The 21,939-nt window shown below is 40.4% G+C and overlaps 3 protein-coding genes across 3 annotated transcripts; 1 reads left to right on the top strand and 2 right to left on the bottom strand.

The window, feature by feature from the left end:
• The first annotated feature begins 2,712 nt into the window (after nt 1–2,712).
• Nucleotides 2,713–7,754, top strand: LOC104453980 (hypersensitive-induced response protein 1). Its single transcript, XM_039317236.1, is given in 7 exon segments — nt 2,713–2,865; nt 4,826–5,023; nt 5,423–5,543; nt 6,286–6,377; nt 6,457–6,553; nt 7,163–7,207; nt 7,210–7,754. Coding segments are annotated over 6 exon segments (855 nt in total). The 5' UTR covers nt 2,713–2,865; nt 4,826–4,834; the 3' UTR covers nt 7,521–7,754.
• Nucleotides 7,755–8,069: 315 nt separating this feature from the next.
• On the bottom strand, nt 8,070–11,463 carry LOC104453979 (mitochondrial outer membrane protein porin of 36 kDa). Its single transcript, XM_010068649.3, has 6 exons — nt 11,129–11,463; nt 10,910–10,977; nt 9,671–9,781; nt 9,375–9,461; nt 9,048–9,256; nt 8,070–8,720 (listed from the first exon to the last, which is right to left on the bottom strand). The coding sequence occupies exons 1-6, from the start codon at nt 11,175–11,177 to the stop codon at nt 8,414–8,416; spliced, it is 831 nt and encodes a 276-aa protein (XP_010066951.1). The 5' UTR covers nt 11,178–11,463; the 3' UTR covers nt 8,070–8,413.
• A 751-nt stretch (nt 11,464–12,214) lies between these two features.
• LOC104453978 (alpha-amylase 3, chloroplastic) lies at nt 12,215–21,535 on the bottom strand. The gene is given in 14 exon segments (XM_010068648.3): nt 12,215–12,857; nt 13,608–13,648; nt 13,651–13,774; nt 14,347–14,469; nt 15,202–15,451; nt 16,020–16,126; nt 18,042–18,231; nt 18,518–19,176; nt 19,312–19,667; nt 20,098–20,218; nt 20,328–20,450; nt 20,538–20,592; nt 20,711–20,841; nt 21,152–21,535. Coding segments are annotated over 14 exon segments (2,568 nt in total). The 5' UTR covers nt 21,281–21,535; the 3' UTR covers nt 12,215–12,698.
• Between the last annotated feature and the right edge of the window lie 404 nt (nt 21,536–21,939).

The following is a 21,939-nucleotide window of genomic DNA, read 5'->3' as shown; positions in this document are numbered from 1 at the left end:
ATATGAGTCATGGATAGAAAAATATAAGGACACGAGGCTCACATAATGAATAAAGAGTTAGAAAATGACCTTATGTTCGTTTTATGGAATATGAATGATTCGAAAGATATTTTCTTAAGAATGATTATTCATATCACTTATAAAAATAAATAAACAAAAAATATTTCATCATTCATGAAAAAGGTCATAAATAAATTATTATCGATAATGAAATTTATTGGCTAATTATCTAAGACGACATAAAGGATTATTTTTTTACGAAAATTATTTTCAAACAATTTTTCTAACAAAACGTACTGAAAAAAAAAAAAAAAAATGTTTTTGTAATGAATTCGGTATTGTGCTTGATACAACGTGGCCCCCAGGCTGTAGGCCAAAATAAAAAACAACAAAAAAAAAAAAAAATCTACGTCATCAACGTGAGACTCGCCATAAACCCCCCAAAAAAAAAAAAAACGTGAGACTCGCGATTTGGTGGGACTCACTCGGACGTCTTCTCTAATATTACCTTTGTAGACCCATTTATTTTGGATGTTGGTACTCAAACGGTAATTTTTATTTAATAATATAAATAAATTTCAAATTGATACATCAATTACAAACTTATTTCCGAACGGAATAACTATGATAAATTTACTATCAAATTGTTGAGCAAAATGACATGACAATGGATGGGTATATCGGTTTGAGATTTTACCTTCCGTTCAGTTTTTTACTTATTTAAAATGTTAATTTAATTTAACGGAAATTAACAGAAGATAAATTTATCACAAAAGTATTAAATTAAGACTTTTTAGTAGTCAAAAAATTAATTTGAGGTAAATTTGTTATGAGTATATAAGTTTAGATTTTTTTTTTTGTATTAACTCCTTTTCTTTTGTGGTACATTCATGGTTAAACATCTAACATGTTTAATTGAATATATCCATATATCTATCTATTAACAATATTCAACTGAATCGTGGATTTTCTCTATTTTCTAGACATATAACATGTTTAGTCCTCATACACATAGTACTTTGTAGTTTTGTTGCGCAATTTACTTTTTAAAATGAAAATAGCAAAATTGGCCCAAAAAGAAAGAGGACAAAAAGGTAGGAGGAAAAATAAAAAATCAACCATCCACTTTCCACTTAAACATCATTGAAAAATCCTAATTCTTACTGTTTGCTCTAGCATGTGTCATAGCCTAGCAGAATCCCATATATTAAATATATAACATCTGTATCCAAATCGAAAATCCTAATTTGGGAAATCTTACTCTACGTAGAAAACCACTACAATTAAGAATGGGGATGTGCAACCGGATCAAGTATACCCGAAAACTAAACCAACCCACTCGGAAAACAGGGTCAAGAATCGGTTCCCGTTAAAATTGGTCCGGGAACAAGTTCCCAAAATTTGGAACCGGGTTCGATTGATTACCCACTTAGGAACTGATTCTCGGACCGGTTTTGGAATCGATTTTGTAAGTACAAATCCAAAACTCTATTTTTTTTTCTCTTATATCTATTCTTACTTCCACAATCACACGGTATTTTTTCTCTTTGGCTCTCTCAAACACGCATAGCACTCCTTCTCTTTCCTCTTCCTCACTTGCTTCCCTCCCTCATCGGCTCTCTCTCGCATCGTCCAACGGACAGATGGTGTTTGTTGCCGCTAAATTCTTGTGTACCTCATGGATTGACTCGCATAATTTCTCTTTTGTACAAGGAGTTATGCTTTCATAAATGAGTAGCTTTAGTTGTGGGAATAAAATTAATAAAAACCCAATTTTGTTGCTAATTTTTTACCTTATGATTTTATTTATTATAATTAGCTCCGTGGATCCTTAATTTTTTATTCAGTAAAAAAGTTCATATATTTATTTATACAAGTGCTTAATATTTCGATACAAATTATGATAATTATATTATTTTCTCCGTATTAATATAAAATTTGAAGTTGTATAAAATATCGGGAGATTAAAAAGAGATTTCAATAGAAACAACATTGACTTTGGAACCGGATTGAAAAAACATGGTGGGTCGGGTACATGGTCCAATACAAACGGGGTGGGTACGGGGTTTAAAAAGAGGAATTGGTTATAACGGGTCGAGATATAAGGTTCAGATCTAAACCCTATCACCTGATCACCCCTAATTAGAAAACTAGGGAACACTCAAATTAAGAAACTCACTCAAATCATAGCTTGAATTAATAAGCTAGCCTAGATGAGGTTTCCTTATGAATTTAAATTACAAAATATTCAAACTTGAAAACCCACTCGGACTAGAAAAAATCTATTTGGATCAAATCAAGGCCTTTAACATTTATAAGCGAGATCCAGATAATCCAAAAAAAGAATGATTGCTTGAACTTGTGAGATTTGAATAGGAGCTATCTAGTTTTCAAATCAAATGGCAAATTTTTGAATAATTTATGCTCAATCTCGAGAGCCATGAATCGTCTAAGGAGCTGTCATGTTTTTTCCTTTCCTTGGGTAAAGCAAAATACAAATCAAAGATAAAAAGACAATCCATGCGGAGTCTGGAATGAAATTATCATGCGATCTCCAAATTTAAGATTAAGGACGCGGATTCAAGGGGATGGAAGGTTCGAAAGAGGGAAAATCTAGATGGCGTTAACCACCCTTCACTGGAATCTCGATACGGTCCAACTCCTCTTTCCTTAAAATACACCGCGATTTTAAATCTATTGTTGGGTTTCGAAAGTATTCTACGGGATTCTGTTGGCATACGTCGTGATCCTCTACCGCCGTACTCCCCGTATATAAAGCGGACCGAAGAAATATCTTCCTCATCAATTTCGCCCCCCGAGAAAAAAAGCAGCCATAATAAAGAGCGTGAAGAAAAACTCAACCAGGTCCGTATCTCTCTCTCTCTCTCTTCTCTTCTCTTCTGTCTCTCTCCTTTCTCTCTCCTCTGCGCAAAATTAATGGCGACGAAAGCGACCGTCGGGTTCCGAGCGGTTTCGCTTCCCGCGGGAAGTGGTTTCCTCGCAGTTTCCTACCGTCCGCCCTCCGCGATTTTTCCCGTGTTTTCGTTTACGTCGTCCGCGCCATTGTAGAGCATCCGCAGTGATCTTCGTTGTCTCGCCGCCCTTCCGCCGTCGTTGAGGTGATCGCAGGTAGTAACCCCGCGCTCCGTCGTCGTCGTCGTATTTTTGTCTTTTCTCCGCCGATCGCGTCTGTTTAGGGATCGGATTTCGCCTCCAGTCTGGTCGGTTCGATTCGAGTTTTCCGGCGCTTCGGACGGTACTGGCGGCCCCAAAACGGCGCGAGAATTAGGGTTTTTTCGGGGGCGCACGGATGTTGTTTCGTAGATGGATTGGAGGCATTGCTTGTGGCGGCGCGATTACAGCTGGTGGAGTCGAGTCCGGTGGGGCCGAAACTTGAGTGTTGACCGGTTTTTTTATAAGGTTCATCACCTTTCGTCGTTCCATGTGCTTTGACAATTTCGCTTGCTTTTGGCTCTGGTGTGGTGAAGTTTTTTCCCTCCGTCTGTTCTTGTGGCTAGGGGCAGGTTCCTTTCTCGTCTGTTTGGGTGTTGTGTGGGCAGTTAATTAGACCCATATAATAGTTACGTATTTGTTCTCTAGTCTTTGCTGTCTTGGAATTTTTTTTTTCGTTTTGTTGGGGGGTTTCAGGCTGTCCTTTTCAGTAGTTGTTAATTGGCGATTTTTCTTATGGATGCTGTTCTCAATTCGATATTTGATGGCCCAAGGAAGAAAGGAAGGTATATAATGCTTATCCTTGACCTGTTGGCCGTTGAAATTTCTCCACGCCTCCATGAATTGTTGGCCGGCTGGCGCATCTTATCACTTTAGTAATGGTCCTTAGTGGTCCAATTGACGATTGCTTGTTTGATGGAATCATCTCTTTTCTCATAGTGCTGTTCGACTATGGCCTTACAAGAAAGATAATGGCCGACAAATATCTATTCTTTGAAAACTATTTTCCACTACTCTACCCCCTGCATTAGAGTCAGATCTAGCGTGGGTTGTTTGCCAGCCTTTGCCTTCATTCACTTTGTTGTATAGGAGGTGAGTGATGTTTCTCGCTGGAGGTGGTTCAAGGTACATGTCATATACAACTTAGATATTTGTCTTAAGCTTCAACGTGAAGTGGAGTGATATGCGGGGTCTTTAGAACTGTATTTAAATAGTTATGTACAATTTAAATATTTGTCTTAAGCTTCAACGTGAAGCGATATGCGGGGTCTTTAGAACTGTATTTAAGTAGTCATTGACTGGGTGAAATATAGCAGTTTTTAACTCCACCGAATCTGAACTAGTTGGTTTGACTATCACGTTAGATTTGGGTTTGGTATGGGAAAGCCACGTATGAGAAACTGACTGCACTATATGTTTCACATTTATATCCTTTTGAAGTTTGTAAACGATATCCTTTCCTCATAGTAAGGATTTAGAATTGTCTGCAGCTCCTTTAACAAGGCCATTTTTTTTCATGAGTGGTAGATTTTAGTGTTTGTGGTGTCACAGGTACTTTTGCACAGATTGAGCTTTTAGCTTGTAGTTACATCTTTGCATATTTAACCAGTGTTGGTGATTTATTATTGAAGTGATCTCTCTCTCTCTATCTCTTGTGCTCGCGCATGTGTGTGTGCCCAGAGACAATCACATCTCACTGCTTGCGTGCATGCTTCTTTTCCTTTTTGTGTCACAGATGAAATACTCGAGTCAATTTGACTCCATCTGTTGGCAGGCTACATGCTGTGTGTAGCTCGTTTAACTTGTCTATATCTCTATCAGCTCTTCCTTTTTGATCATTAAGAGTCCCAACCATTAAATTGTTGCATTGTAGAACGGAGAAATGGGACAAGCGTTGGGATGCATTCAGGTGGACCAGTCAACTGTAGCTATCAAGGAAACTTTTGGCAAGTTTGATGATGTGCTAGATCCTGGATGCCACTGTTTGCCCTGGTGCTTGGGGAGCCAGGTGGCTGGTCACCTCTCTTTACGTGTACAGCAGCTGGATGTCCGGTGCGAAACTAAGACAAAGGTACGATAGTTATTTAACCCATCCTGAGTATGAGAAAATATACCTTTGTTCAATCTGTATTCATTTGAGAAGTTGGGAATAGTTTTCTTAAATTTGAGTTGAAGATGTTTGAAGTTTTCTCAAAATAATTGGTTGTTCAAAGGCCTTTAAGTACTATCGTGTCATCACTTAAAAGAACCAATATAGGGAAGTTCACCATTCTATGTTTTGATTTTAATGTTTTGGCAGACCTATGGCATACAGAAACACGAAGTTACAATTTTATATTTCCAACCTATGCTTTTACGGTTCTCTCAGTATGACCTCTTTTTGTTGTTTCAGGAGTGACTTACAGTATTATTAATGTTTTTACTTGATGTTGACCGGTCATTATATGTTGATAGACGACTTTATCTCCAGGATAATGTCTTTGTCACTGTGGTTGCGTCCATCCAATATCGAGCTCTGGCACAAAAGGCATCTGATGCTTTCTATAGGCTCAGCAACACCAGGGCGCAGATTCAAGCCTACGTCTTTGATGGTATGGGCCATAAATGTATGAGTTTGACATTATGAAGCATGGGGCACATAAGATAATCCCTTAACAAAGAGGAATGCATCTCTGGTACAAGAGGCAATGGTCACGTTGGTACTCTGGTTTCATGATCCACTTTGAAGTTGAACATCCCTTTTGAGCTATTTCTGATATCTGACACGGCAGTGTCAAGTTTTTTTTAAAGAAGAGGGATAATAATTATTCATACACATGAAGAGAGTATTTACATAGAAAGTTAAATTGGTCTATTTTGTTATGTTTTCGTGAGTTGCTAACTATCACCTCATTATATAAATCCTCCTTTTTCTGAGTTGATTTTTTGGAAGACTTATTTGGAGCTGAATGTTTATTGAAAGTTCTTCCTCCAGCATTTTAGCAACATGATATAACATAAATATCTTTGGTATATGCTAGTGAAAAGAGATTTCCCCTTCCCTCTCTTCTCTGTGGTCATTTCGACCTTTTCATTTTTATGTTGAGGCAACACAAGTAATCAGAGTTTGAGCTAGTTTGCTTATCTTCACTGTTTCATGAAGCACTGTTTAAGTGCATATTTGATATGAATATTCATTTGCATATCTTGGGATCTTAACATGAAATCTTTGAATGCACTAAATTATTGGCCATATTGTTTGCTTTGGAGTAATTATTGCTTCCTCATGCCAGTATGCTTGAATGTCAGAGATGGGGCAGAAATGACCTATTTTATTTTTTATTTTTGGCTCAGTCATTCGTGCAAGCGTTCCCAAGCTGGAACTTGATTCGACATTTGAACAGAAGAATGAAATAGCAAAAGCTGTAGAGGAGGAACTTGAGAAGGTATATCTTATCATTCAGGTACTCCTTGATGATTTCGTTGAAGGGGACTGTGTTTCATTTGTCTATTCTGCACTTGCAGGCTATGTCAGCTTATGGATATGAGATTGTTCAGACTCTAATTGTTGATATAGAACCAGATGAGCATGTGAAGCGAGCAATGAATGAGATAAATGCAGGTAGATCCCTGATTTCTTTTATGATGATAGGATGTTGCACTTTTCTTTTACTTAGTTTACAGAAGGCGTGCCATACTAACATTGTTTCTTTAGCCCTACTGAAAAGTAAAAGTTTTCCCCCGCAGACAAGTTCCTGCAGAATCATTATCTCCTGTCGGATATATGTTTAAGCAATATGAGAGTTTTTGTTTTTAACCTTACCCACAAAATTAAGAGGTTTAAATATCTAGAGTGCCAAGGTAGGCAATTTTATTGGTTTATCTCCAGACGAGGAGTATCTAATGTGTTTCGCTATTGTGTGTTTCCTGGAGAATTTCAGGTACATTCTCAACCATTGCAAGACTGGGATTAATTGATTTACATTTTTAATCTAATTTGCCCACACATGATGTTGGCATCAACCTCCAAATGCAAAGATAAATCAAATCTTGTTGGTTTGGCTGCTGAATGTGCATTAGAAAATATCTTGTAAATCTAGCTTCTGTTGACAATGTTCTAATGCTGACCAAGATTCCCTTTGTAGTTAGGTTATCGAATAAGATCTATCCGAACAAAAATCATGTGGCACAAGTAAATTAATGGCATTCATGTGTTTTATGTAATTATCAGCTGCACGGTTGAGAGTGGCCGCAACTGAGAAAGCTGAGGCAGAGAAGATTTGCAGATCAAGCGAGCTGAGGGAGATGCAGAGTCCAAATACTTGGCTGGACTTGGGATAGCGAGGCAGAGGCAGGCTATTGTGGATGGTCTGAGGGACAGTGTGCTGGCTTTCTCCGAGAATGTTCCGGGAACTTCATCAAAAGATGTCATGGATATGGTCCTGGTCACCCAATACTTCGACACAATGAAGGAAATTGGTGCATCTTCGAAATCCAGCTCTGTTTTCATCCCACATGGTCCTGGCGCTGTGAGAGATGTTGCGGTCCAGATCAGGGAGGGTCTCCTACAGGCACATGCGGCGCAGTGAGTCCGAGCACATATAGGGGGATGTGTTTTCACTCGGTCAATGCTATGGTAAATAAGTATGAGATTATATTGTTCTCTTTGTCCGTTGCCGTATTTTTTTTACCTATCCAAGTCAAAAAGATTTGAACTGTCGATCTGGTCATATTATTTGAGGAGAATGTATTATATAATTTCAATAATATTACAATATCGGTGTATATACTAAGAATGTTGTCTGGAGGCTTCTCTTATGCTATATTCTATATTTGACTGGTGGATTTTTCGTCGTTATAACGCGATAAATCTGAAGCAGAGGCGAGGTACGATGTATGGAGGGTTTATCTTTAAAACGTCATCTCCAATGGCAAACGCGAACGTTCATTTAGGGGGCTAACGTGTTCACTAACCAAGTGGGGGCTCATCGACGGATGTGGACGAAATCCGCAGCGCTTGTCCGGAGTACCGTTGCACGCCGGGCGACCTCACGTCCCCTCACCCCTCGAGAAAACCCTACTTTGGCGTCGACAGTGACAGCTTTACATCGGCATGGAACTACGGTGACAAAAAGAAGTGACAAACGTGTTCATTCCAAGGATAAATCAGGAGTTCAGCCAACGTCCGAGGCATTGAAAATGGGATGAATGGGAGAACTGGGAAAAAAGAAGGAAAATGACCGCATAGGATTTGTGTGGCCAGCTCGAATTATTTTATACAGTCCATGGCCACCAGACATGAAACCAAACTTATGGGAAAAGTTAAATCGGGAAAGACAAGATACACATGTCCGGTTCTAACCCCTACCTTATTATCTCTCCACCGACTGAAACGGCGTTTTCTTTTGCTTTTTTTTTTCTTTTCCAAGGAATAACTGAAACGGAGTTTTTCACTCGTAAAATGAGGTGACGCTACTCCACTCTATGGCTTCAAAGCCAAGGCCAGCCCAATTTTGGCGCTCTTCTCGATGGCTCTCGTGTCGACCTCCCCTGAGATAGTGAACAAGGATTTTGGGCGCCACTCGTGCTGGATGAGAGCGCTCGCCCTGCCATAGTTGTTCACCCGAGCCTTCACGTTGGTCAATGGGTCCAGTGCGTGCTGAGTGCCGATCGTGAGCATGTTCTCGTTGCTCGAAAAGCTGTGAGACAGCTCTGCCCCAACGGCAGTGCTGGTAAGCGGGCTGACCGTGTGGTAGTAGGAAGCACTGAGGGTATCGCCCTTATCATTCCTGTATAAGCAAAACAATATTGCCATCAGTGATGCAAGAAAATCGTAACACTACCCATACAGATTGATTGGTGACAGCAAATTAAACATGTAATGCTAAGTGACACTCTGCTGCAAGCAAGCAATTAATACTTCCCAGACAGCTGTCTATGTTAGTAAACTAGATCAAAGAGATAAATCCACTTGTCCATAGTCCCACGAACGGTCACAAGTCATTGAACCCAACTGTATAAGGTATTTATCCAAGAATGATGAATTGATGATATGTACATGAAAATGGATGTGGCAAGGGCGCAAATAACCATTTTTTCTGGTTTCAAGAACTCACAATGTCAAGGATGCAATAAGATCAGAATTAGTGAAGCTAAGCCCAGCATTGCACTTAGTAAAGTTTCCACTGGCAGTGTCGAAGGATAGATCAGTTCCAAGGGCAAGAAGGTTGTTTCCAACCACTCCAGAGAAATTAACAATGGGATTTGCAGTCAACCCTATACTTGTGCTTATCCCAGCGTATTCATGCTGGTATTGGAGTTCCACCTATTATAATAAGACCATAGATTAGATTGAGAAGCATCCAATTTACATGAAAAACAAAAGACACTGAAAAGAGAATGAGAGAGATATCACTTTTAGAGCTAATGAAAAAGGTTCTCACCTTACCAGATCTCTGGTCAGGAACAATAAAGCTAAATATTGTCTTGAGCCCAGGAGCAGGTTCATCAACAGTAATGGTGGTAAGGAGCTACATATGAACAAAACAAGAATAGAAAACAGTTCAACATTCACAATCCAAATGATCATAATTATTCACACGAAAACAATAATTGAAAATTGCTATCCATAGAGAGAATGATGAAAGTCTGCATTCTCTCTCTCCCTTTCATGCTCGCATGCATGCACAGATTCACAGGAAAATTAACCGATAATGCCCTGAAGGGTTTAGACACTAACATTGGAGTTGGTGTCCACTTTCACATCAGTGGTGATGTTCTTGTTCTTCAGTTGAGTGCTCACATCAGCCAAAAAAAACTCTCCTTTCTTGATTCCCGTAGAGGTGAGAGCCTGAAATACAATAACAAGAGAAGAGAATGATCAAACACACTACTCATGTACAGCTTAGCTGAAGCGCCATAGTAAGCTAGTATTTTGCAAAATGGGCACACCATCAACCTCAGCAAGAATAAGATCAACCTTAAACAACCCCCACACACACACACACACACACAAGGCATCGACAAATGCCAACATAGTTTAGATATATCGCCCATCTATATTCTCATATGTAATTTTTTGACAAGGCCTTAATTTGCTGGTAAAACTTAGATACGTCATGATAGGCCATACAAAGACGAAAATTTAATGCAATAAAGGTTGTTACACCAGGGAAAAAGAGAATCTCAACGTGCAACATTCTCCCATTTGATGGCTTGAATAGAATGGAAGAACAACACCTTTGTCCCAAGGATAACCCCTCAAGCCGGCGGAAATACTCTAAACGAAAAGAACATGAAAGATTGTGGTATTGCTTGGTTTAAAAGTCAGTAGTGCTTTCAGCTTTAGAAAGACAATGCAACTTTTGAAAATGACTCAACGTTGCTAAACACAAAAACCAAGAGATTCAACCTCACTCGAACATGAAACTCTCATTTGCTTAATGGATTATCACAAGCCATTTTACAAATGGATAGCAAAGCGATTATCTAAAGCTGAGACATTTACAATTCAAAGGCAAAGTTGGTCTTTCTGGTAGCAAGCGAACCACTAAACCAAAATCGATCGATTTGCCAGAATCCATGCATGGTCTAACAATTCCAAAGATACCATTTCATTTCTCTCAAGACTCATCAAAACATCAAATCAAAAAGTCACAGATACCCTCGCCCAACATACCTAAACTGCAACCGACAAGAAGGACGCAATCCACCGCACTCCTCGATAATCGGATCACAAGTTCTTCAAAAGAATCAGAACACGGACCGGAACGGAACAGAAAAACCGACAGCGAATCCAATACAAATATTCAATCCATCTACTCGGCTCAGCAACCACACAGTATAAAAAGCAAAAAAAAAAAAAAAAAAAAAAAAACCAAATCCAGTATATCCACGTCATAATCAGCTCAGGAGAGCTGAAACAGAGCGGCGATTCGGGGAACGGACGGAGCTCACTGACGAAGAAAGGGGAACTTACGATTCCGGTGGAGGTGTAGGTAGTGATGGTGAACTTGTGGTCGCCCTGGTAATCCTTGTAGAGAAGATCTGCAACTCAACACAAATCGCGCGTGCGCACCACGCGCACAACAAGCTATCAGCTCCAAGCGAGCAGGCCACAGAAAAAGCAAGAAGAAGAAGAAGAAGAAGAAGCACGCGAAGAAAGAGAGCGCAAGAGCGAAGAAGGGACGAGACGCGCCTCTGGCCTTCTTGCCGATGTCGGAGTAGAGGCCGGGGCCCTTCGCCATGATCGTGCTGCCGGATTTTTTCCTTCTTCCTTTCCCGAGAAAATGGAGGAAGCGAAAATGGAAGGCGGCCTCGACGAGGAATCTCTCTCTGTGTCGCTGCGAAAGGGGAGGCCGTTCGGTGCGGGTGTTTTATCGAAAGGAACCCTAAAATAATAATAAATGGGGGAATGGGAATAGTCGGGATTTTTACGGTGAGGTGCGATGTGGAGCGTCGGATGAAGAGATTCGCGATCCGCGGCCGTCGATGCGATGCAGGAGGGAGATGGAGAGAGAGGGAGACGGTACAGGGGGTCGTTGAATGTCGCGGGGCTTGGGAATCAAGACAGCTGTGGGGGCATATTCGCCCTGCTGCCCCCTTCCCGAGCCTCTCTCGTTTTTTAGACAGCGTTTTTCTCGTGCTTCGACCGCCAAAAAAAAGAAAAATAATAATTCCATTAATGATGTTGTTTTTTCGTCTCCCTCGAACTTCGGTTCTTTTCCTATTTCTGCGATATCCGAAATGCCCACGACAGTTTCAAAAGGGAAAAATAACAACACCAAAAGAAAATAGGGGAATCGAGCTACCGGTCAGAACGGTATCCGGTCGGACCGGTTTGATTGACAGCAGTTCCCAGAACAATCCCACGAGGGGCCAGCACCTCGCGGCCCGATGTACTGGAGCACCACGTGTCTTGACGACATGAGGTTTTGGTTACTTTGTCAGGGGCGACGAGATTCGAGTCGTGAAGGTCATGCAGCCAAGGGGCATAAAGAGCATATAAAAAGGACGATTTACAGTTCATCTCAGCAAAGATATTTTAATTTAGTGGACCGGTCCTAATGCATCTAATGGTATGCATTACAGTCCATATCGGCTAGCTGCCAAAAGACGAAAAAAAGAACTGCGCATTGCACTGGCCGGTAAGGACTGCCGCAGTCAAATATCGGCGACGCCCCTTTCGTAGCCGTCCACATAAGAGAAATTGAGGAGAGCATAGAATATGAAAAACGGAGACACCAAACGAGAACATAGCTTTATCACAAGTACTATCGAGAACTTCACAGGAATCGCACGAGACTTTTTACGTATCGATAGTGTATACAAGTATATTTTACAACAGAATTGCTTTTCGCAGAGTACAATCGTGGAACGACGTCTTCCAGCAGAATCTGCACGATTTCCACGGGTTCAATCAATGCTTATTCTTACATGCTTTTAACGTAAAAAGGTGTTAAAGGGATGCCCGGGTCACTCTCTTTTTCAATATATAACCTACATCGTAGTGATGAGTTCCTGCAATCACTGAACTATCTGATTCCAACATCTGCCTTTACTTTCTGGCTGGACGGACTAACCATACAGAGTATAAATTGATATAATTCGTGCATAATTATATTGGAGTAGCACTCCATCGTGCTCAGGTATATGCTCCCAGGTACATGCTCCAACTGGCTCGAGGATAAACTCGAGGGAACTTCATCGAGGAACATTCTGGTAACTGATTTCATATGGTTGGGAATGAACACTCCTATATGGTATCATTAAGAAGTTTCCCAAACCTTGTAATCTCTTCCCTCGAGGACCGGAGACCATTTCTGGGGCCCACTTTGGGGTTCATAGTAGCCTGGTCCAATCTTCATTGCAACTTTGTCATCAATAATGGCTGCATAGACGTCCCTCTCAGCCTTGGTTATTTTAATCTACAACAGTGAAAGTGTTCACGGTAAATAAACCTGCTAACAGGTCGCCTAAGAAAGACTTAACTTGTCCAGAGTCTTGATGAGTACAGCTAAAAACAGTGTAGTGCCATAGATAACGATATGTAAAATAGAACAAATGCATTTCAATAATGAAAACACATATCAAGCGGAAGGGACGCTCAAAGAAAAATGAATGGAGAGAACCACAAATATGATATTTTCTTCCCCATCAGCCCATTCAACATTTCTTTCACTAAGCTTTCTCATTTTTATCTTCTGGTAGAAGGAGAAGAACTATTCTCCTCAATCCTTTCAGGTTTTGTATAAAGTAACATTTAAATTCAACAGGACATAGCTCAATCTAGAAGCTTAACCTTCTCCTGGTTTCCATTGTGTTACATGATGTTGGGAATTAAGCAGTGTTAGACAGGACTATACCATCATTCAATTTATACTCCTCTCCATTTTGTCCTTCTTTGATTGGATTTCGGTCCTTTTAGAAAGAAACCCCTTCATTTAAAGGACTACTACTACCATGTGCAGAACACCTGCCCTGCATGTGCAGAGCACCTGTCACCTCACCTGTCCTGGAAGCGCCTCATCCATTTGACTATTTTAACTCATTTCTGGATCCTTGTTTTTGCATTTATCAACCAATCATGTCACATTGTAATAGTCATTCAGTGCTGACAAGAAGGTGAACGGTTCTATAAATAATCTGGTTGTTAGCAATCAGTCTCCGTCACTTACAGTGCTCCTGCAATGGATCTTGTTGCGATTCCTGATAGAATAAGTGAACCAATTTCAGATTGGTAGTGAGAAAAGATGTGGTCATAGAACACTGCTGGAGTTCCTGGGTGCGTCAAGATATAGGCATATCCTTGCATTTCCTTTCCACTTGGAAATCTCCAATGACCCTTCAAGAGCACCAAAATAAAACATGCAATGAGATGTTGTCCTCCCAGTATCAAGTATTGACTCCAAGTGTTCCTTTTATTCAGAAAATACACTAGGGATACTATTTGCAGCAACTCTTCATCTTTATATATATGTATAAATGACCACAACAGAACGAACTAAAAGCAATATACAGCGGGCACAATTTGCATAAATTGGCCCTTCTTTTCAGTGATCAACAGCGGCGCTGCTCATGATATGGCTCATCTCTAGCTTTTATCTTTTCCTGTCCTCATGCATACTCTAAAGCCACAGAGAGGAAAATGTTCAGGCTGACACAGGACATAGAAGCCATGGACTATTTCATTGGGTTTCTTTTTCTCAGGTCAGGTTGTGGCCATGTATATTTAACATGTTAGTTACATGATTTACCTAGAACCTAAATAACCTATATTTAACATGTTAGCACTCAGCACAGTTTTTTTCTTTTTCTCCTGACTCCGGCTTTAGCACGACACAGGGTTTGAAACACAGTCCTCGAAAGGATTAAGATCAGATAAGGTGAACAAAGTAGAATCTACAAACTTCACACCTGGGTAGAGCCAGTGTCATGGTTCTCTACAAATGTTACAGCTCGAGATGGCCACCATCCGACAACCCCTGGAGGTTTTCCCTTCTGATCTGATAGTCGCCAATATTCACATCTTTCCAATGCCTGCATGAAAATCCATATAAGAGAAATTCTCGACATACAACTGGAAGTACACACATCTAAGGTATGTCCAACAGGAGGCTAAGGAAGAAGTGGGTGCATGTAGATTCATGTGCTCTAGATTCTCTATGACGCCATGAAAAATTACAGCTATCCATAATGCCAGATGTTGGCTAATGGATGACTGTTGAAACATCAGGCACACCTAATTGAAACTTGAAGAAGGGTAACAAACTCTACAGATTCTATAAATTTGTTGGTAGAGGTAATGGCACTTTCTGCCAAGTTAAATCCTTTAATTCAGTTAGAAAGCACAAACAGAGAATCAGGAATCAAGAGCTTTGCTACTGAAGATAATCAGCGGTACAGTTAATGCTCATACAAGTAATTTATAAAATCCTGTCCTTCAGCAACCTAATTAGTGAGATTCATCAAGTGCAGATCAGTACAAGATTCAAGGGTTAGAGCCTGAGTTTTAGTCTACAGTTCTCCTTCACCGGCAACATCCAAGAGCATAACTACTTGAATAACAGTGGGTCCAGCAGTATAATAGTTGTACATCTCTAATTTAAGCATAACGTGAACAAATTAATTGACATGGTATGCATACTCATCCAAAAAAGAAAAACAAAACACCAAATGAATTTCCTCTATCTAGAGTCAGTGCACTTAATCAGAGTGTCTATGCTTCCAGAACATCTAAAAAAGTGCCTATCTATCAGTGATAGTGCTTACGGCATGAAGAATTCCTTTTGTGGTGACATCAAATGCTCCAGCTGTGCCATTTGTAGCGTTTATCCAGTCGATAATTCTCTGCCTGTGTGCATCTTGATTGTGATCCATTTCTCCATATGTATAGCTGAGGGAATCCCAGTACTCACCAACAGCAAAGTAAGGTTCACTAGCATCCAAGTAGTCTTTGACATAGCCACCCCAAAAGCCTCTAACAAAATCGAGCCTCCATCCATCATACCCAATTTCTCTCCTGAAAAAGGCATGGCACCAACAGACTTGCCATAGTAAGACCTTTAATATATTATCATTGCAGAAACAGAGTTTTGCATGAGAAGCAAGGCATAAGTGCAACCATATTAAAAGTCAGAAATCATCCGTAGAGGGTCAACTCAAATGTGGAAACTGACACAGAGGGTTAGAACAAGGAGAGACAGCACGCTTGGAGATACACACTTAGTCAAGAGAAAACAAGGGGAATAAAGCCTCAAAAGTATTAAATAATTCACAATAATGAGGAAGTCAGACACTGCAACTTAGCTCTACCAGCATTCACAACCAAGAATAAAGCAGCATGCACTTGCAGCCACCCAGATATTCGTAACTGAAATTTTACCAGTTGAGCTGCCGCTAAAGATAGTAAGTCGTACAATATAGAATTTGTAAGGAGAAAAGCCAATTTGAATATTAACACAATCCATGCCAACTCCTCCATGGAAACTCAAAGCAATTATTTTGATCCTTTTTTTTTTTGTTAGGGGGATGGGCTGTCAGAATGATAAGAGGTATTCAGATGAACAAAGAAGGTATACAGCATTTACCTCAGCCAATGTAACCATTCCTTCAGATCTTTCCGCACAAAATCTTGTGAGTGATCAATATTTGGGGCAGCATGAAAATTATCTCCACTACTCTTGTTGCCTCTACCCTGCAGCATAAAAAAGGTTCACCAAAAGGTCTAGGTGGGGATATATGAATTCTTATGATGTTCAAATCACAATATCTAATTCAGAGTTCGAAAATCACTACTGACTTGTAGAGCATGCTCAAACCTCAGCAAGAACCCAAACAGAAAAAAAGAAAACCCTGGGTCATGCAAATAAAAGCTCCGCCCCACCATACACGAGAAAACAAAGAAAATTCAGTGACACAATAACTCCGAGATATGGCAAAGTGCTAGAGGAAAATATGAAATTCATAAGCCAAAACTTAGTCGGTGACACCTGGGGATGCAGTTAGATAAATTGAATTTGCGCGTCATCAAACATGCCCATAGACTGTTCACTTAACTGAAATTAATAGCACTATGGGTACGCTAAATATCTGGTCTCTTTCATGGAATGACCTTACAACATGGACATGTTCATAAAGGTACTTGGCCAAGGGAAAGTCAAGTGGTTCTTGTTTCATGTTTTGCATATAGATAGCCAAGTCAACACTAGAATTGGTCAACTGAACCAGTAATTCTGGCATTTTACTGGTTAATATCTCATACAGAATGTGGGTGCCGAGAACTACTCTAGCTATTGCTGCCATGACATTGGCACTGCCAAAGAGAGATGGTGTATGACATATATGGACTTTGCATTGACAAAAGCTTCTCACAAATTGATACATTCTTATGCATGAATCTACCTCTTCTACAATTCTCTTCTACAATTCTACCACAACCAGATATTGAGAAAACCCTTTCTATTAGAAAAGGAGCTTGAGAAAGCCCTTGAATACTTTTAGTAGGAAAGGAGCAGAAAATTTCTCCAAGTTAATGCTCGTTTTCTCATATAACTTAATTGCTGCTATTTTGCAAGTCATAGATCATTAATTCTAAAAGCAGCACTCTCTTTCTAAGCTACTTTGGCAGCTTTACATGCAGTCTGCAGTTAGTCAATCAATAGCATAATTCAAATTTCCAACATTGCATGTCTACAAGGTTTGTCTGAGCCTCATATTGAGGAGTCTTCCGCCCATCTAATAACTTTAGCGTTTGGGTAGATCGTACTAACACGCTATCAAGTATTCCATATTGCACGCCCATAGAATTTTTAGGCTTTGTACCTGTGTAATCTTTCTACACCAATAACTTAAGTTTTCCCCCCACAGATGTAAATTAGCTTCATTCTCTCGCTCCATTATCCTTGCTCAGTTTCTTGCACGCAAGATAATGGGACAATCTTTTCTTGATCGGTCATTCCAGTACATCACTTCTCTATTTAGTCTTCAAAGATCACTGCATTTGCATCAAAATGACAGATTTTTCCCTAAAAAATAGCCAAACGCGAAAATGAAGAATAATATGCACTGCCAATACTAAATATATGGCACTCTTTATGGTGCAGTTACCATTATTGTATACACTTGATCTTCTAAGATACATACCAATGTAACATTTGGTCACAAATTGACAATTCACAGAGGTTCTACATTTTTTCAAGTTGGCTAAATCAGCCGATAATGTATTTTCACACAAGTTTTAAATGATGACACCTGCAACTCTAATCATCTGAGTTCGGTGTGCCTACTCAAGATATTAGAAACAAGCTTACTAAGGATAAAAGTTTGTAACAAGAGAGGACAGGGAGCACAATATTCTTTAAAAGAAACTGGGAGTGGAGGCATACAGAATCATATAGCTAAGAAAATATCTGACACCTTACTGTCACAGTCTAATTATGCAGAAAGACTGTATGCATGCTTTGAGTTTTTAGTGTCGTGCAATTTGAGATTCTTGTATTTTGATCAAGATCTTCTTGATATAAGAATCTTTTAAAGAGATTGAAAATGACCAAATTGTGAGGGTAGGCAAACAAATTAAAAGATAATAGGCATCAACTGACGCCAACTACCTGAAAATGAGGATCGTCAGCAACTACAGCTCGATCATCCCAATTTAGACGACCACCAAAAATATTCCATATACCGTTTTGATTCTGGTACTGTGCACATCGATGATTAAGCACAACATCTCCAAGAACTCTTATGTTAACTTCATGGAACTTCTTCACGAGGTCCTTCAGTTCATCAATAGTTCCATATCTGATTGATATCATACAAGCCAAGGCATCAGTAGGAATCTCATTAAAAGGGCAATGCAAAGTGAAGTTTTGGAACGCAAAAACCACATGACATGTATAAAAGAAGATTTTAGATTGCTAACTCAAACTATTAAGATAAGTCCATCAAATCCAAGAGACTTCCGCTATTATAGTTTCAAGATTTATAGTTGACACAGATAAAGCAGGTAAAAAAGAAGACCTCTAAGTGAGCCCAAACCAAAATGCACACATTTAAACATTGTGCATAGCGTTTATAAGGATGGTACCTTGAATTTAAATTGTAAAGATCCCTCGGCATATACCCTTCAGGTGACACAGAATCAGTAGGTGGTGGTAACCAAACTACTGTGAAACCCAGAGAAGCTAACTGTGAAGCTTTTTCCATCAGTTCTTTATACCACCTTCCAGACTTGTTTGATTCCCAATTAAAACCTTGGCACAATATCTCGAACCCCGTTCCTGTGCCTGAACATATATTTGGAGAAGGTTCCAGTGCCTCTTGTTCCAAAACAGCTTCCGCCGAAAAAGTTGGCAGGGAACTTCTGAAAATACTATAGGCTTCAGCAGCCAACTTTTCAATCTCTTGGAGAATGCTTTCTTGTGCTTCTTTAGTCTTCGTCTTGCGACTCTTCTCAGATGAAATATCACTAACCAAGTTTCTTATCTCATTGATAATATCATCAGTGTATGCAGTGCTACTGACTTCTGTATTTGTTTCCATGGTTTTTCCAGATGTCTCTGTACTGTCAGATTCGTTTTGTCTAAGAAGAGAAGAACTCCTTGTGCTAGATACCGGTATGTAAAAATCCTCTCCCATACAATTCAGCCAAACATCCTCCTCCTTTAGCTTGAGAACAAAAAGGAATCCCACAAACTCTTCATCCAAAGCAAATGATCCCCAAAATCCATTTCCCTGTTCCTTTGGCTGTAAGAATAGATTAATGTAATTATGAACAATGCAATATCCTCCTTGTGAATAAACACTTGATAGGTGCAAGAGAGAGCTATAAAAATTTTCAGGGTGTTGTTGCAAGGAAGTTTATCAATTCCAACAATTTACCTGTAACAAGGTCCGTAAAGCCTTGTTCTTGAAGATTTCTGTTTCTGGCGGATACGGGGCTGCTGGAATTTCCCACTTTTTAGAATCATCTCTGCAAACTCCCCAGTGAACAATAACATCTCGAGGGAGATCCGTTTCCAAGTATACAAGAGTCTTAGCTGTCTTAGGACAGATCTTAACAGAAATGTTGACAGAGTTACGAATGGAAACTACTTTAACAATAGGCTGCTCCACATAAAATCCCTCAAGGCACCGCACTTCTTGTTTTGAGGCTTCTAAGTCAGTGCTGGCATCTTTATCCTTATAGTCTGATGCTTCTCCTTTAAGGAGTATGTTAGATAGCTGTCCCAGGGCACCTAGGATCCAAGTCAAGTATCCATTGATCAGTAAAATTGTAATCGAGAGAAAGGCATGAATTGACAGCACTAAAAAGAAATTGAAACTATCTGCTGATCCATGACCTACTCCACCATTAGAGGAAAGAAGCACACAAGAGCCTATAGAACACCTGCTCTGACGAAAAACCACAATCGTAGTGCCAAGCACAGGTGCAAATGGTGATCTGAGTACATTCCTATAGATTTTACATCCTAAAATTGGAAGATCTATAACCTTTTAACAATTGTAAGGTCATACTTATACAGCATAAATAGAGTTGTGTTCAGCATCTCTGTGTAACTGAAAAAAGAAGATGTATAAGGTAAAAGTTATGCCATAAATAGAAGAACACAGACAGCATCTCTGTGTCATTTATGTTCTAACTGAACATAAAATTACTTCTCCAACCTGGCCATAAATCAAAGCCCCTTTTGGAGCCAACAATGTTGCTATCGTCTTGAAGAGAATCCATGAGAGGCACCTTGAAGTCTCTCCCTCTATGCTGATACCAAGATCCAGATTCTTCATCCTGCAGCCAAACTCTGAGTTGAGGAAAGAGGATATTCACTAAAATCCAGAAACGTTTATATAGGGGAATGACAGGAAGATGCTGATGCTAACTGCTATTAGGTCAGAACCTTCAGAACAAAATTTATGGCGGCAATATTACTGTTGGACTTGATACTTATATTCACTTCATAAACTTCATCCCCATCCATCAACGTAGATGATTTCTGCAATGGCGTCTCGATTGCATAGTCCTTTCAAAATTAAAAGAAAAGATCACTACATGCTCCAGTGATTGAGCAAATAAAACAAGAACTTGAGCTCAAAAGTCCAATGTGAACCTTGATAGGAATTGATCCAGGAGGTCTCATTTCAGCAGGAGGTTGATCCCATTCACTGCAGGTTTTTTTTTTTAAAAGAAATTTCACAAAGCATTGTTTTGATTATTTCATCATGAAGATGAACTCAAGTTCTCAGGTGTTTGGACGCATTCTCTACTTCAAAGTAGCCATACCTGCCGACATCGTCTACGTGAGAAATTCCCCAGTGAAGAATCCACTTCCCAGCAAGCGTACAACCAACCGTGAGCTGCCAATTCTGCCCATCCTTCCCCTGATCTAGTCTCACGAATATCTTCCCCTTGGCCTGAACGGATACACATACCAAACTAATTATCAACAACTCTCATTCTAATCGCGCGCGAAATACACAATCCAAAGGAAAAAGGAGCTCCAATTCCAGACAACATGCATTTTCCAACATCGAAAGGAGCACCGATCACATGCATATTCAGCACTTCCTCAGCAACCAAAGCACCGAAAAAGCACAAATCGCGACAAAGCAAACCGAAGCTCACCGTGACCAGAAACATCCTCCGCAGATCATCACAGACGCTCACTCAATCAAACTAAACTACGAAACGCACGAAGCACGCTATAGAGGCTAAAGTCCGCACCGTCTCAGTTCTCTGGAGAGGGAAGGCCTCCTGGAAGAGGACGTCGGCGGATTCGAGCGCCTCCACGACCGCCGCACCGGAGGAGCTCGCCCGCACGCGGAGGAGGGGCCGGCGCCGGCGCCGCCCCATCCTCCACGGCGCGGTCCGGAGCCGGAGGCGCACCTCCGCCTCGCGTGGCGAAACGACGGCGACTTCGGAGCGCAGCTCAGCGAAGCGGGAGGAGGCGACGGCCGGAGCGTGCTCGACCGGAAGCGGGGCCGGGAGATCTCCCGGAAGCTGCGGTGGAGCAGAGGCTCCGTGCTGACGGCCGACGACATTGCTTGATCGAGCGAGGAGGATGAAGAGCGAACGAGAAAAGCGAGGAGGAGGAGGAGGAGGAGAGAGTCATCGCTCTTTTTTGAATCCTGATATTTGTGGAGTTTGTATGATGGACGTAGCTCTCGAGCTCTGGACGAATTTCGAGTTTCCCAAAAAAAGAAAAATAGAAAATCCTCTTCGTTTTTTCGGGTTCGACTTCCTTTTCGCTTTTTCGCCTTTTCGCCGTGATAATCTAAATTTATTGTAAAGGTGCGTCATTTTATCAATGGACGAAACTGTTTCGTGTCAACCCAAAAGTAGGCCGATCATACCTTAAGCTAAAAGGGATCTCTTTTTTTTTTTTTTTACCGTTTGCTTATTAAAAAACTCCACAGCCACAGCCGCGACATTTCCACGGACATATTAGGGGCTTGGGCTTGAACTGCCATCACAATCCTACATCTACACTTTTCTCGAGTCGATAGGTAAAT

This window comes from Eucalyptus grandis, chromosome 7, assembly GCF_016545825.1.
Source record: "Eucalyptus grandis isolate ANBG69807.140 chromosome 7, ASM1654582v1, whole genome shotgun sequence".
Lineage (NCBI taxonomy): Eukaryota > Viridiplantae > Streptophyta > Magnoliopsida > Myrtales > Myrtaceae > Eucalyptus > Eucalyptus grandis.
This window is presented reverse-complemented; position numbering and strand designations above follow the sequence as displayed.

Bases quoted from the DNA above. Each gene is read 5' to 3' on its own strand.
- LOC104453979 (XM_010068649.3), bottom strand. From the start codon at position 11,177: ATGGCGAAGGGCCCCGGCCTCTACTCCGACATCGGCAAGAAGGCCAGA. The intron at 10,978-11,128 runs GCGCGTCTCGTC...GTTGAGTTGCAG, and splicing joins CATCGGCAAGAAGGCCAGAG to ATCTTCTCTACAAGGATTAC. The intron at 9,257-9,374 runs GTGAGAACCTTT...TTATTATAATAG, and splicing joins CTGACCAGAGATCTGGTAAG to GTGGAACTCCAATACCAGCA.